The sequence below is a fragment of the Eupeodes corollae genome, chromosome 2, assembly GCF_945859685.1.
Source record: "Eupeodes corollae chromosome 2, idEupCoro1.1, whole genome shotgun sequence".
In the NCBI taxonomy this organism is placed as follows: Eukaryota; Metazoa; Arthropoda; class Insecta; order Diptera; family Syrphidae; genus Eupeodes; species Eupeodes corollae.
In genome coordinates this window covers 22,621,887-22,635,519 of record NC_079148.1, presented here as the reverse complement: position 1 = coordinate 22,635,519, position 13,633 = coordinate 22,621,887, and the positions used below count along the sequence as shown (strand labels likewise).

At 36.2% G+C, this 13,633-nt stretch overlaps 2 protein-coding genes across 5 annotated transcripts; one reads left to right on the top strand and one right to left on the bottom strand.

Annotated features, from left to right (window-relative positions):
- The first annotated feature begins 982 nt into the window (after positions 1-982).
- Positions 983-9,034, top strand: LOC129945338 (RRP12-like protein). The gene is made up of 12 exons (XM_056055012.1): positions 983-1,231; positions 1,293-1,852; positions 1,908-2,821; positions 2,887-3,505; positions 3,565-3,824; positions 3,884-4,018; positions 4,082-4,514; positions 4,585-4,856; positions 4,925-5,103; positions 8,029-8,271; positions 8,452-8,728; positions 8,791-9,034. Exons 1-12 carry the CDS (start codon positions 1,090-1,092, stop codon positions 8,894-8,896), a joined length of 4,140 nt encoding a protein of 1,379 aa, XP_055910987.1. The 5' UTR covers positions 983-1,089; the 3' UTR covers positions 8,897-9,034.
- Positions 8,943-12,416, bottom strand: LOC129945339 (transport and Golgi organization protein 2). Of its 4 annotated transcripts, none has more exons than XM_056055014.1 (5): positions 12,350-12,416; positions 10,338-10,503; positions 10,142-10,264; positions 9,659-9,806; positions 8,943-9,596 (listed from the first exon to the last, which is right to left on the bottom strand). In XM_056055014.1, the coding sequence occupies exons 2-5, from the start codon at positions 10,477-10,479 to the stop codon at positions 9,107-9,109; spliced, it is 903 nt and encodes a 300-aa protein (XP_055910989.1). In that variant the 5' UTR covers positions 10,480-10,503; positions 12,350-12,416; the 3' UTR covers positions 8,943-9,106. The 4 variants fall into 4 exon arrangements, with proteins under 4 accessions (XP_055910989.1, XP_055910990.1, XP_055910988.1 ...); XM_056055015.1 differs by lacking the exon at positions 12,350-12,416 and adding an exon at positions 12,210-12,228; XM_056055013.1 differs by lacking the exon at positions 12,350-12,416 and having other exon boundaries at positions 10,338-10,822.
- Positions 12,417-13,633: the final 1,217 nt, after the last annotated feature.

Here is a 13,633-nt window from a genome sequence, read left to right as displayed (position 1 = left end):
CGGGTACAGCCTCTTGCGTAGTATTTCTTGTTATTAAAAGTGCTTTCTCGAAATTATTATTATTATGAATATTTATTAACAAGCAATTAAAATTACAAGCTAATATAAAATTTAACAAGCCTATCTGCAGAGACTATTGGCTTATTTGCTTGAAAGTTCAAGTTACAATTTTTGCTTTTTTGAGAAACTCAGTAATATTATTTATATTTGTTAAGCTGGGATTTTTGAGGATTTCATATACGGGAATATTTTTGAAAATTTTTTTAATTATGGGCTGCGTCAACAGGCTGACAACAGTATTCGCACACAAGAATGGTTGAGAGTTGTAAGTCACTAGGCCTTAGTTCTAAACGGACTGTTACGCCACCCAATATATACATATACCTATTTATAGACAGTTCTTTTAAACTTAAAACTTGTTGTTTCTTTAAAAAAAAAAATGATACATGATAAATATTATAGATTAAATCGCCACTGAGTGACTGGCGAATGTGAAATATTGCATATTTTGTTAGTTCTCGTATTTTTTACAGATCAAATTATTATTTATTTTATTTTGATATTAATTTGTTTTTCTTTTTCCTTTCCTGTTTTCTGTTTTACATTTTAAACTCAAATGAAAGAACAACTGAAATGAATGTTCATAGAATGTTCATAGATAATCAGACGCATAAATAGACAAAACTTAATTAATCAGCTTATAGGAAAAACATATAAGTTCATAAATTGCAAAATCTGGTTGAAATAAAATAAAAATATCTTCTTGCACCACATCATAGCATTTTGATTTATATTTTGTATTTATTTATATTTTTTATTGGACGTCATATGAACAGACCTAACGATGTCAAACACTTTACTTCAAGAAAATCTGTTTCATTCTAAAGCACCCTGTTAAAAAGATGGCGCTCACCAAATGACACAGAAAAAACACTCAATTTTGACATTCGCAGATGCACTCGTAATGAGTTCTTTTTTATTTGAAGTTTCAAGTTGAAATTCACAAAAGCACATCGCACGTGTTTTGATTCGTTTGCCGAGGAAAAAATCTAATATTTTGCTTAAATAAACACCAATTTAACTAAAAAAATGGGTAAATTTCGTTCAAAACTAAAGCGTCATACCAAAGGGAAGACATGGGCCAAAGGACAATCAGCAACAACAAATCCCGAACAAATGAAACACCGCCTTAAGGCGAAGTCTCGATTTTTTCAACCGAATTTAAGTTTAGGTAATTGGTTAATTACTTCTGGTTGAATTTTATCTCGTAATATTCTTTTCTCTTACTAAAGCTCCTCCAGAACCAGAGCCAGGCAAGACAACACTTACTTTGGAAGCAGTGCTGAAACACGAACAGCGTCAGTTGTATGCCAACTCGAACAAGGAACCCACAGTCAACGATGTAGCTGGCAGTTTGCGATCGTTTAGTCTGAACGATGATGATGGCGACGAAGACATGTCTGAGTCTCAACCGGGCTCGTTCAAGACATTCAAAACCTTCGCCTCAAACTACAGCACTTGCACGAATATGAGTTTTAAGAAACTTCTATCAGGTTTTAGGGCTTCGTCAGAGTTGCACAAGGAAATGTTAGCTATTTTGACTGCCCTGACAGAGATTATCAAAGAACGTGGCGGTACTGGCACTTCAACGGAGTATTTTATTCTACTCATGGAAACAATTGAAGCCAGCGAACAAGAATCAGATATCATTGCCGGCATTTCATTGCTAGGAATGGGCATCAAGTCGGTTCCAGTTCCCGTCTTGAGAAAGAGATTCTCAGAGACCGCTCTGACTCTACTGTCGAATCTTCAAAAGTTTTTGGACTCGAGTAACCAATCTATATCAAAATATGTAAGTATTTTAGTTTCCACATTTAAATCTTTTGATACTTAGGCTTTTTGTTTAGATTATAGGTTGCCTCTCAGTTCTTCTGCGTGCACAGGACTACATGACCTGGACATACTCTTCAACATGGCAATACATCGATGCCATTCTCTCTTTCACTGTCCACTCTAAGCCAAAGCTACGTAAGGCCGCTCAGCATGCAATCACGTCTATTATCCGTGGAAGTTACTTCATGCTTCCACCTAAACAAAACCCAGATGAACCCGAGGATAAGGCACCAGAGTCTTTGAATCGCGTCAAATTCCATCCAGCCGGTAGTCGAGTTGTTCGATTCTGTCTGAATCAGTTTAAGCCTGAAGTTCTCATAAACTCACAAACTACCGTCCTACATGCTCTGACATTGCTAAAAGACACCATAGCAGGCTTCAAAACCGACGACATTCGCTCGATATGCGAGAACCTTCTATCAATTATGACCGCCGCTAATGTCTTGGTTCGAACTAATTGCCTGCAAGTTTTCCACACTCTGTTCCTCTCCAGAACTGACAATCTCAATGGAGATCTTTGTGCCAAACTCCTAGCTGCAATTTACGAATATCGTCCAGATCGTTCTGATGTTCGTCAAACCCTGGCTTGGCTGACTGTCCTCAAGGAGGGACACATCCATTTGGCTAACCTTGAATTGCTTACGTGTGTTTATTCGCTTCCACGACTGGTAGACATATGCACAACTGATCTATGGATGTCTGATAGATCTGAAATAGTCACTGGAGTTTCGAATATAATCAAAGAAATTCTACAAGAATGTGTTAAGCCTGCCTGCGCCAATGAAGAAACAGCCGAACAATTCCGAACTCCACTAACTAGAATTATTAATTTGATAAGCAAAGTTCTTTCGGCACCGTTTGGTGATGTTGCCAAGTATGTGATTCTCACGTTCTCTATTGTCTTTGATATTTGTGGAGAGTTCTTCAGGTGAGTAAATCAAAAGCTTTACAAAATTGACTTAATGAATCTAACGATTTAATGTTCTAAAATAGCAAAGAACTTATGGTTCCATTGGCAACTCTAGCCAACCGTTACGATACTCAAAGCTCATTGCGCATTCACATCGAGCATTCCATTATTTCGGCCATCAAGTCTATGGGTCCTGAGGTTGTGCTCAAGACTGTTCCTCTCACCAATGCTAAGGGAGAAGTTTTACTCGAAAAGTCATGGCTTCTGCCACTACTACGCGAAGGAGCAACTGGAGCTACCTTTAAGTTCTTCAAAGATGTCATATTGCCATTGGCTTTGGATTGCAACAATAAATGGAATCAATATACTCAGGAGAAAAATGTTTCCCTATCGCATACTTATGAGCTTTTGTGTTGTCAACTTTGGGGTCTGCTTCCAGGATTCTGTCGTAGTCCAAAGGATCCGGAAAATTTCCGTTTAATTGCTCCAACTCTGGGAAATGCTCTCGACAATAATCCCGAATTTCGGGCCCCAATATTTGATGGTTTGAGTGAATTGATTTCATGTGAGGATCCCACAATTCGAGGGTTTTTGGGAAAATATTCGAAAAATTTCCTTCCACGTTTGTTCAATGTTTATACACAAAAAGCAAATGGTACTTATGAAGCCGACTTGCGTAAGAAAGCTTTAGAGGTTATAAAGGTTAGTTTAATTGTTTGTATACAAAAGAAGTGTGTAATATGTGTCTTATTTAATTTAAGGCTTATGTGGCAATCACTCCCGAAGAAGTTTCGAAAGAACTTTTTGAAAATGCCAAAAATCAAATGACTTCAACAACAACTGGAACATTTGAAAATGATTCAATTTTCGATATTAACTGTGCCCTGGTGCTGTATCAATCAGAGGATGTCATCAAGACATTCTTCGATACATTTATAATTCCAGTTTTGAAGAAGGAAAAATCAAAAATTGTTGCCAAGGATGAACAAAAATTGAAGAAGCAACAAAGAAAAACTTATGAGTAAGTTTATAAAAATTAACGTTTTAGAGTGATGCAGTAGTTAAGTTTTATTTCCTCAGACTTCTTCGTGATATTCTTACCTCGGATACAAAACAATGTAAAAAGTTTAGCAAAAAGAATGTCGTTGCATTGCAAACACTTCTACTAGAAGCCTTTGCAACAAGCTGCTCGGTGTGTCAAGCTGCACGTTTGAAGTGAGTATAAATTCTATCAAAACTCTGTGGGTCTTTTAACTTATCCACTGATCCATTTTTTAGATGTCTTAAAATCCTCATCGAGAATCGCAAGACCCTTACAGTCAATGATAAGATTGTTATTAAGACCATTCCCGAAGCAATTGTCAGCTATAGGGAATTCTCCACCCGCAAAGAAAACATCTCAGAAGAAATTATCAAATTGGTGGGAAATCTTTACCAGGAAGCCGATAAACTCAATGATTTCATTGATATTCTGATGGCTGGATTTGCTGGCGATGAAACTATTGTGACCAATTCCATATTAGCATTCCGTTCGGTGGTGCAGAATCTTGGAAAACATTTGACCATAAATACATTGGAATTCATATTGGATCAAGTGCTTGTATTTTTGGTGCAAAAAAGTCGAGCACAAGCTGAGGCTTCAGTTGCTTTCCTCATCACATTGATAAAGGTTATGCCATCGCCATTGATTGCGAATCATTTGGAAAATATTGTAAGTTTTTAGTTTTCTAAATAAAAAAGGTATGACGGGATATGAACTTACACACAACTTTTCCTTTCAGATGAAATCTCTTTCTGCAATGGTTAGCGACACAAAGAGATATTGCCGAATTCAAATTGGATACTTACTTAAAAAGCTCTGCAAAAGGTTTACAGCTGACGAACTAATCAAATGCGTTCCTGGAGACGATGAACTTACTCATCGAAGGTTGAAGAAAATCCGAAAACAAATGCGACGTGAACTTCGACAAAAACACGAAGAAGATACCAAGGGAGACGATGATGAGGATTCTGAAGATGAATTTATTCCAGGACTTGAAAAGAAGAGTGTCACGTAAGTTTTTCTTTTCTTCTTTATCTTTTTGATCCTTAACCAAAATTTGTGGCTTTTTTAAAACTTAGAATTGATGACATCCTTGAAGATTCTGATTCGGATCTACCAGAAGAAATGAATAGTGATGATGAGATGGATAATGGTAAAACGAAAAAGAAATCAAAGAAACACCAAGAAACCTATATTCGTGAAGATCCTGAGGATATTGTCGATTTGGCTGATATCAAATCAATTGGAAATGTTTTAAGTAAGTAATATGATTTTTAACCATTTCTAACAGAGGCAATACTTCCACTTTAGTCTTTCCGAGCTCGGAAAATTATGATGGATGAGAGGATGTGCTTGATGTTACTTTAGTAAACAACCGTTATTTATGAGTGGAGAATTGAAGAGTTTCCCCTTTGAATTCGTTTTCGGATCACAAGTGGATTCTTTTTCAAATTAATTTCGATTCGAAAAACCCTCCGCCTTATAGAAATCCCAAAAGAACTGACTGGAAGAAATTCAGTCAAATTGATAATTCTTACCGAATCTCACAGAATCGATAAGAGACCTTGAATCAAAGGTGAAAACCTTTGAAACTTCTATAAGTGAAGCTTTTAGAGTCTCTTGCCCAGTTAAATATAGCCGTAAAACCCTTTCTTCTTGGTGGAATGAAGAACTGTCCAGTCTTAGGAAAATGACGAGGACAGTTTTCAATATCTGACACAAACATAATATTTACCAACCGTATAAAGACTTTCTAAAAATTTACAAGCAAGCCCTGTCATCAGCCAAAGGCTTGAGAGAATACTGTCAATCAATCGAAGACATAAAGGACTCCGCAAGGCTCAGCAAAGTTTTATCGAAGGAACATTGTAATCCTTCATTTCTACAAAAGCCTGATGGAACCTGGACCGCCTCTCCAGCCGAATCTCTAGAGCTACTAATGAAGACGCACTTTCCGGGTTGCGAGAGTGATAACCCGAACCGCTTGAAACCACAGAGCTAAACGTAGCTCATGTGGAGCAAGTCAATCCCGTTATAACCAGAGAAAATATTTTGTATCAATACTTTTTCTCCATATAAATCCCCAGGCATGGATGTCATACTGCCAGTTATGCTTCAAAATTTGCATGATGTGCAACAAATTTTCAAAGGATGCCTCCTTCTCAAACATGTGCCCATGTCATGGAGACAGGTCAAAGTAGTTTTTATCCCGAAAGTGGGTAGGCGAGATCACGAATCCGCGAAGGATTTCAGACCAATAAGCTTAACATCTATTGTGCTTAAAACCTTGGAGCCACTCTAGGCAATACAATCGCAACAAAACACGTGAGTAGGGGAACACCCCAGGGTGGTGTCCTTTAGCCTCTTCTATGGCTTCTGGTCATGGATATAATTCTCGTTAAATTAGAGAGATGTGGAGTGAAGGCGGTAGCCTATGCGGATGATTTGGTGCTATTGGTGTCAGGAAAGTACGTCTCTGTAATTAGTGAAATCACGAAGTTGTGGACTAGGAGTTAACCAAAGTAAAACTGAACTGTTGCTCTTTACCACCAAAACTAAAGTACCGCCCTTCACGCTACCTCGACTCAACGGTCAAATCCTATCATTGTCTTCCTTTGCAAAATATTTGGGAGTTATACTCGACCCTAAACTAAACTGGAAACTAAATATTGAAGTACGGGTTAAGAAGCCCTGTGTTGCCTTCTACGCCTGCAGCAAAACTTTCGTCAAAAAGTGGGGACTTCAGTCGAAGATGATTTTATTGACGTACACAGCCGTAATACGCCCTATCTTAACATATTGGTCGATTGTGTGGTGGCCTGCTCTTAGCAAAGCCTATAATATTGGTAAGCTAAAGAAGGTTCAGAGAACAGCTTGCGTGGGCACCACAGGGTCCATGCGTACTTGCCCATCGGACGCCTTAAACGTTATTTTGGATCTTCTACCAATCGACCTTTTTATTAAATACATAGTTTCCTGCAGCGCTCTAAGGCTGAAGGAATCATACAGCTGGTTGTCAAAAACTTATAGTCACAGCAATACAACGAAATTGATTCCCTCAGATAGTATCTCGGTAGACACTGACTACTGCACTCCTACTTTGAGCCTTAGTAAGGGTTTTAAGGTTATTTTCCCATCGAGAGAAGATTGGGAGGATGACATCGTGTCGATAGGTTTCGACACAACATCTTTACTGACGGCTCAAAGATGGAGTACGGAGTTGGTTCTGGGATCTTTTCTGAGTCCCTAAATGTAGCTAAATCCTTTAGGCTTCCTGACTTTGCTAGCGTTTTTCAGGCTGAACTGCTGGCAATAAGGGAGGCATGTAAGATACTTAAACACCCAAACCAAAACCGAAATGTGGCTATCTTTACAGACAGTCAGGCAGCTTTCAAAGCCATTAACTCGGCCATATCCTCATCTAAATTGATCCAGCAATGTCGCAATGATCTTGCGAACCTGAATATTAACCTCGGTGTCACCCTGATCTGGGTTCCGGGCCATAGTGGTATCGTGGGAAATAAACGGACTTCATAGCTCACTTGCGGAAATGGTTAACATTCCTCTTGGTGCTATGAAGGGTAAAATCTTTTCTGTCTACCAAACTGAATCAAACCGAAGGTGGAGCAATTTACCCAACTGAATTATATCTAGAAAGATATGGCCCACCTATAATTAAACCCGTACAAATGATCTTCCATGCAGGCCAAGGCAAGACATAGCCAGGATTGTTGCGGTTTGTACCGGACATTGGCCTATAGGAGTTCATGCAGAGAAGTTGGGTATCTCTTACAACACCTTTTGCCGTAGTTGTAGTGACCAAAGAGAAAGTGAAACGTTAATCCATTTCCTCTGCAAATGTCCTACTTTGGCAAACACTATAATGAAATACTTTGGCAAATCATTCTTTCACGAACTTGATGCGGACAAAGATTAGAGACCTAATTTTTTTCTCAATGCGACAAAATGGCTCTAACATAATCGCTATGAAGCTTCTCTATAAGTCTTTCCCTTTCTATCACAGGTCAAACGAGTTTTTGGTATCAAAAAGGCACACGTTTACAGCGCTAATTGGATCTCAGTCTAGGTTGCCTTGAGATCGCCATTTCTACCTACCTAATATGATTTTTAAGACTCCCACAGCACTATTAATGTATGTATGTATTTTTTTTTTTTTAATTAGCAAACAAACCAAGCACCTCTTCGGCAGCAGGAGGAACAGCAGCAGCTTCGACATCGAACAAGAAAAAGCAAACAGAAAAGAATCGAGGCTTTAAAACAGCTGATGATGGAAGACTGATTATAAGTGATAAGTTTATTGACAGTGACTCAGGTGACGATAGCAGCGATAGCGACGATGACGATGAAAATGCCGAGTCTCAAAAGAAAACCACAAAACGAGGAATGGAAGACGATAGTAGTGATGGTAGGTGTTAACTAAAAATTGGTCATCATTATCAATAAACGTTTAAATTCTGCATAGTCTCGTTTAAAAAACTTTGTCCTTTTGAAGTGATTTCAAACAAATTCGTTATTCACGATGGAGACCAAAACAATATTGTACATCTTGTTGTATTTCTTTAAATTAATTGATTAAATTTTGTAGAAGAAGAAACTGCAGCAGCTGGTCCAAGTCGAAAGCGTAAGGCTGTCGATTCAATGAGTATGAAATCTGGACGAACAGGAACCTCACGTTATACAGCCGGTGGCAAAGGTATCCACAGGCCGGTAGCAGCATCAGTTAAGTCCGGACATACAGGCTATTCAGTTCAGACAACAGCATCAATGTACTCCACGAAGAAAGCTCAAGGTGATATGAAGAAGAAAGGCAAATTGGATCCTTATGCATATATTCCACTCAGTAGGAACGTTTTAAATAAAAGGTAAGCTTTAATCATTCTACTCCAATCCTGAACTGAACTAAATTTATATTTTTGATTGACAGAAAACGAGCCAAACATGCTGGAACCTTTAATCGAATTGTTAAAGGTGCTCGAAAGGGAGCATCGAAAGGTGTCAAAAGCAGAATACAAAAGAAATATAAGAAATAAACACATGAATAACTTGTAACAAAAAAAAATAAACATTATTAAAAAGAAAATGTTAAAATAATTATTGTATTTTTTCGAAACATTAAATGGATTTTATTTATTTATAAAATAAATATATATTGTTTGCATACAAAAATACTTTCTGTTAAAATATTATAATTTTTGACTATTTTAGCAGCACCAGGAAACGTTTTTTTTTATAATTTCGGTTTAAATTTTACTATTACCATTTTCGGCTTTGAAAAATTGTTCCACAATATGTTTGCTATGCCATTTTCCAGCAGGATCATCACCTTCCATTGTCTCTTCGTAAAAATGCATTTTATCCTCAGCATCAATAATTATAACACTATGTGTCCTACTGCCATAGCCAGCGTCGGGTATTTTAACATTAATGGCACTTAAATGATTGCCCCAATTCGGAGCACGTCCAGCTAGCTCTGTGTCTGGCCAGTGTTTTGTTTCGTCTTTAAGAAGATTAAAACATTTTTCGACGAGGACTTTCTGTGCTACATCGATATTATCCTGAGTTGTTTGGTATTCTTGAAGAATTTCCTCAAAACGTTTTCGTCCGGCTATGACTTTTTGAAATGGAGAATCACCTGGACTATTTCCGAAGCCATAGCATTTAAGTTCTTCATAAGTTTTAATGTCTTTGGGTGCATTGCTAGACAACATTATGGATGTCGGTGTTGATTTACTGTGAAAGAAACAAGAAAGAGTTACGTATACGTCTCGGTGACCATTTCAAAGGTAACTCACTTTATTTGAACGGAAACAAAATTAAATGCGTTGTATCTTTCAGCTTCTGCTAAAATTTGGTTATTATATTCCTCAGGAGATAAATCCCCGGAAACAAAATCAGACACAATCATTCCGCGGCCTAGTAAGAGATTAGTGGTTGGTGGTGCTTTGAAATGTTATCATGGGTGGAAATTTTGGTAAGTGAGCAGCAAAAAGATGTGAGATGAGGAATTGGCAAAGGGATATGTCCAATTAAAGTTTAATTTTCAACGAGAAAAATACATTCGACTCTCTCTTAGGAAGAACGAAGTTTTTAAATGTAGATTCTGAAGAATCAACCAAAGGAAGTTCCTTTTCCAACTCAATCAATGTCTTTTCCGTAACATTTGATAGCAGATTTCTTAGAGATTGAATTTTGACTAAGAGAAAGTCGACTGTGGTTTGGAGAGATATATAGTCGCATACCTATGCATATACAAGTTCAAAATAATTGTAACTTACTTTCAGGATCCTTTAGCCTAGGTTCACCTGTGACATTAAGCAAAGCTCCCAGTTTAAAGGAACCATTCTTTCCACTCACAGCTAACCAAGTTCCACCTTCACGCCCTGTTTGTAAATCAATTCCTGGAAAAAAGTCATCAAAACAAATATTGAATTAAACAAAGAACATGTTATTGACCACTCATTAGGTATGTACCTCCAAAAACATGTGGAAACTTTGACCATCTATCGGCGTGTAGTGTTTCTCTTGAATAAAACTCATCACGATTTGAGACAACAATCAATTTGATACCATTTGGTCCAGGTTTTGAATTGACATAAAAGAAGATAACACACATTTTATCTGGCACTGAAAAAAAACCCTAAGAAGACTTTGATCTTTGGTGAACGTTGTTGTTTTGAGGTTTTCGTTTCAAGTTATTATTGAGGTAGTTTTAAAAGGAACATAAGAAAATGCTCAATCTCTGATTTATGAAGTGGTTTGGTAGTGATTAGGAGCTATTTAACAATAATAATCGACTTGGCACTTAAGCCTTGGTTAAAAGAAAAAAAGGAAAACAAAGAAGGGCAAAGTCTATTTATATTTTGATTCCAGCTGTTGAGTGACAGTCCGGATTCTTCTGAGGAGAGGGCATTTGTTGTTGGGTTGTGTTTGGGTTTGGGTGCTGTGCTGTCCAAGTGTTGATAAGATTGTTTGTGGACATAAAAAAAGAAAACATGTATTTATTGTGAATAGTTCTTAAAAGAAATTGCGAGTACGTTCAATAAATAGAAACCATTCAAAAACAAAAAACGGTTTTTCTTTCTTATGTTTTTTTTTTCATTCACGTGAAATTTAGTTTTGGACAAGCAGAGAAAAAAAATCCTCTTAATTGCTGTGAATTTTGTGTCCCATATTTTTTTAAATATAGATATAGGTATCCTTTTTTATATGAGTTTGACAGGTCTTTGGACTACCATGATTTATTTTGACGTTTGTCTAAAAATCGAATCATATTAGCTTTTGGCTTTGCGAATTGCGTTAAGTGGGTCTTTGTAAAACTCTATAACCTGATTGAAAATCTCTTAAGATAAAAGCTTTTAACCTGAAAAATTGTGTCATTTACAAAACTTAACTGAAAAATGTTTGAGCTAAAAATTCGACCCAAAAACTGGTACAAATTAGTTTTACAAACAAACATAAAATAGCTTTTACTGCAATATTGACTCCGTTTTGAGAAAAGTCAAAATTTTACCGCTAATGTCAAAACTTGGTCTACTTGGCAGCAGGGTGAATTTAAATACATTTCATTAAGCACTTTAGTTTCAAAATTAAAGCATACTAGCATACAGCAAAATTTAACGAACACGTTCTAAATAGCTAATAAATTCAGAGTATATGAACATGCCTATCAAGTAATAGATTTGTTCAACTAGCTGCTCTGGACAACTCGGAATAGAAAAGTGAAGTTTTTGATGTTCATTGAGAATATTTTTGCATTAACTTACAGCGTTTAGAATTCATTGAGCGGCACTATAGTACTGAATTTTCTGCACTACCTTCTGAGCTAGTGCAGGTTAATGAAATCTGTCGAAATCAGTTGCTGTCATTATCATAAATTATTAGGTCCGTTCACATACTTTCTGCACTAAAATTCGTAAAAAGAGATATTTTAAAGAGTGGGGTAAAATTCTCTCACTAAAAAAAAACGGGAAAAGAACAAATTTTTCACACAATATTACTGACTTGTTGCTGTTCTTTGAAAATTTGTTTTTAAATTCTACAACTGACAGCAAAAGCAAGCAATTTATTTAATTTATATGAATTTCTATCAAATTTGTCATTTTTCACAAATCAGTCCAAAGAAATTTCTTATGCTAAAATTCGTAGGTTAAGGAAATAATTTACTCTCTCGTGAGCGCTCTCTTTTATGAAAAACTAAGACATTTTTGAGTACGCGAACAGGATTTGGTTAAATTTCGCTGGACAAAGTTAAGCTTATGTCTCTTAGGTAACCCGACAATTTTAATCAAGGCTCTGCAATTTGGGTTTTGACAGCAAAATTTGAATTATTTTAGTCTTATTCACCTAATTATTCTATGAGGTGAACAATTTTATGTGGTGAATAATTATTTATTTTAATAAATCAATCACAAACATCACTTCAAACTATGTATACAGTGTTGATAACCTATCATTTAATTAGATATTTTAATTAATTAACATACTATTGATTTTTGTTAAACAAATATGAACACTTTGCCTTCCAATGATCAACTAATTCAAAGAATAGAATTTTGCATTTGAGATAGAGATGCTATAAAACAATTTAAACAGAGATTTGGTTTTATCAGTTTGTTTAGTTTTTGATTTAATTCTGAATGCATGTGTTACTGTTTGATCTAAATGCTTTGTCATCATAATAAAAAATGCAATTATCTTTTAACAATGGATTAGAAATCATAGAACATCTATGAATAAAGCAGTGATGTTATTAGTGTGATTTTTAAAATGTACATATATAAATTACTGATATAAAGCGGGGATTTGAGGAGCAACAAATTGGGCAGTTCTCACTTTCAACATTTGAAAAGCCATAACTTAAATGGAACGATACACGCTTTAGCAACGCATTGAAATTGTTAAAATTTACTACAAAAATGGTGCGCATTTTGGAGTGCCACTTTGAAGTTTTGTTAGGAGAGGCTTGGCTGAGTTATTTTGCGAAAAGGTGATGCAATTGGCCACCGGAAGATAAGGTCAAAGTCTAATCTATTATTTTTTAATTATGCAAATTAGAGCAAGTCAATCTTAAAAATATCATTTTTGGTAGGTTTTTATTTTGAAATTGTTGATTTGTTGTTCCTAGCGGTTATTTGGGCTTCATGGTCTGCTTGTTTATTGTCTTCAACTCCGGGGTGACCTCCCACTCAAAAAATCTTTATTGCTTTTCCAAGTTTGATGACGTTATCTCTGATTTTGCCAATGTTGAAAGACTGTCCGTGCATATCACTGTTTTTTTCTTGGATTTGTAGGCAAATTGCGTTGCTTTTAGAACCGCTAAGACTTCAACTGAGAATACAAAGAAAAATGGAGGTAGATTTTCTGAAGAAAGGAGGTTGTTGTTTGAGTCAACGATTGCGAAAGACACTTAAAACCATCGGTGAAGAGGATATGCCAATTGTTTCTGAGGAAAGCATTCATTAATTTGTGAAAAGGCTGTTTTTATATCAGAATTAAATCTCATATTTATGTAAACTACAGAATCCGGCAAAAAAAACTCCCGTATTTTTAGACGTTTATATTTAAAGCTATTCATAGATAAAATGCTATTCCGGGTATAGATAGATAGGCAAAAAGTTACAGTTAATGCGGACCAACCAAACTTAAATCAGTGTACTAGGACACAAAAAGAAGTCTGGTTGCAACAAAATTGATGTTCCTTTTAATATCCCTTGACTTAAATTTAGCCTTTAGACGAAGTCTACTTGTCTACTTTAGGACGAATGACG

Excerpts from the sequence above, each read along its gene's own strand:
- LOC129945338 (XM_056055012.1), top strand. The coding sequence starts at position 1,090 with ATGGGTAAATTTCGTTCAAAACTAAAGCGTCATACCAAAGGGAAGACA. Across the intron at positions 4,857-4,924 it reads CTTGAAAAGAAGAGTGTCAC|AATTGATGACATCCTTGAAG; the intron begins GTAAGTTTTTCT and ends TTTAAAACTTAG. Across the intron at positions 5,104-8,028 it reads ATCAATTGGAAATGTTTTAA|CAAACAAACCAAGCACCTCT; the intron begins GTAAGTAATATG and ends TTTTTTAATTAG.
- LOC129945339 (XM_056055014.1), bottom strand. The coding sequence starts at position 10,479 with ATGTGTGTTATCTTCTTTTATGTCAATTCAAAACCTGGACCAAATGGT. Across the intron at positions 10,265-10,337 it reads GTTTCCACATGTTTTTGGAG|GAATTGATTTACAAACAGGG; the intron begins GTACATACCTAA and ends ACTTTTTTCCAG. Across the intron at positions 9,807-10,141 it reads TAGGCTAAAGGATCCTGAAA|CACCACCAACCACTAATCTC; the intron begins GTAAGTTACAAT and ends AACATTTCAAAG.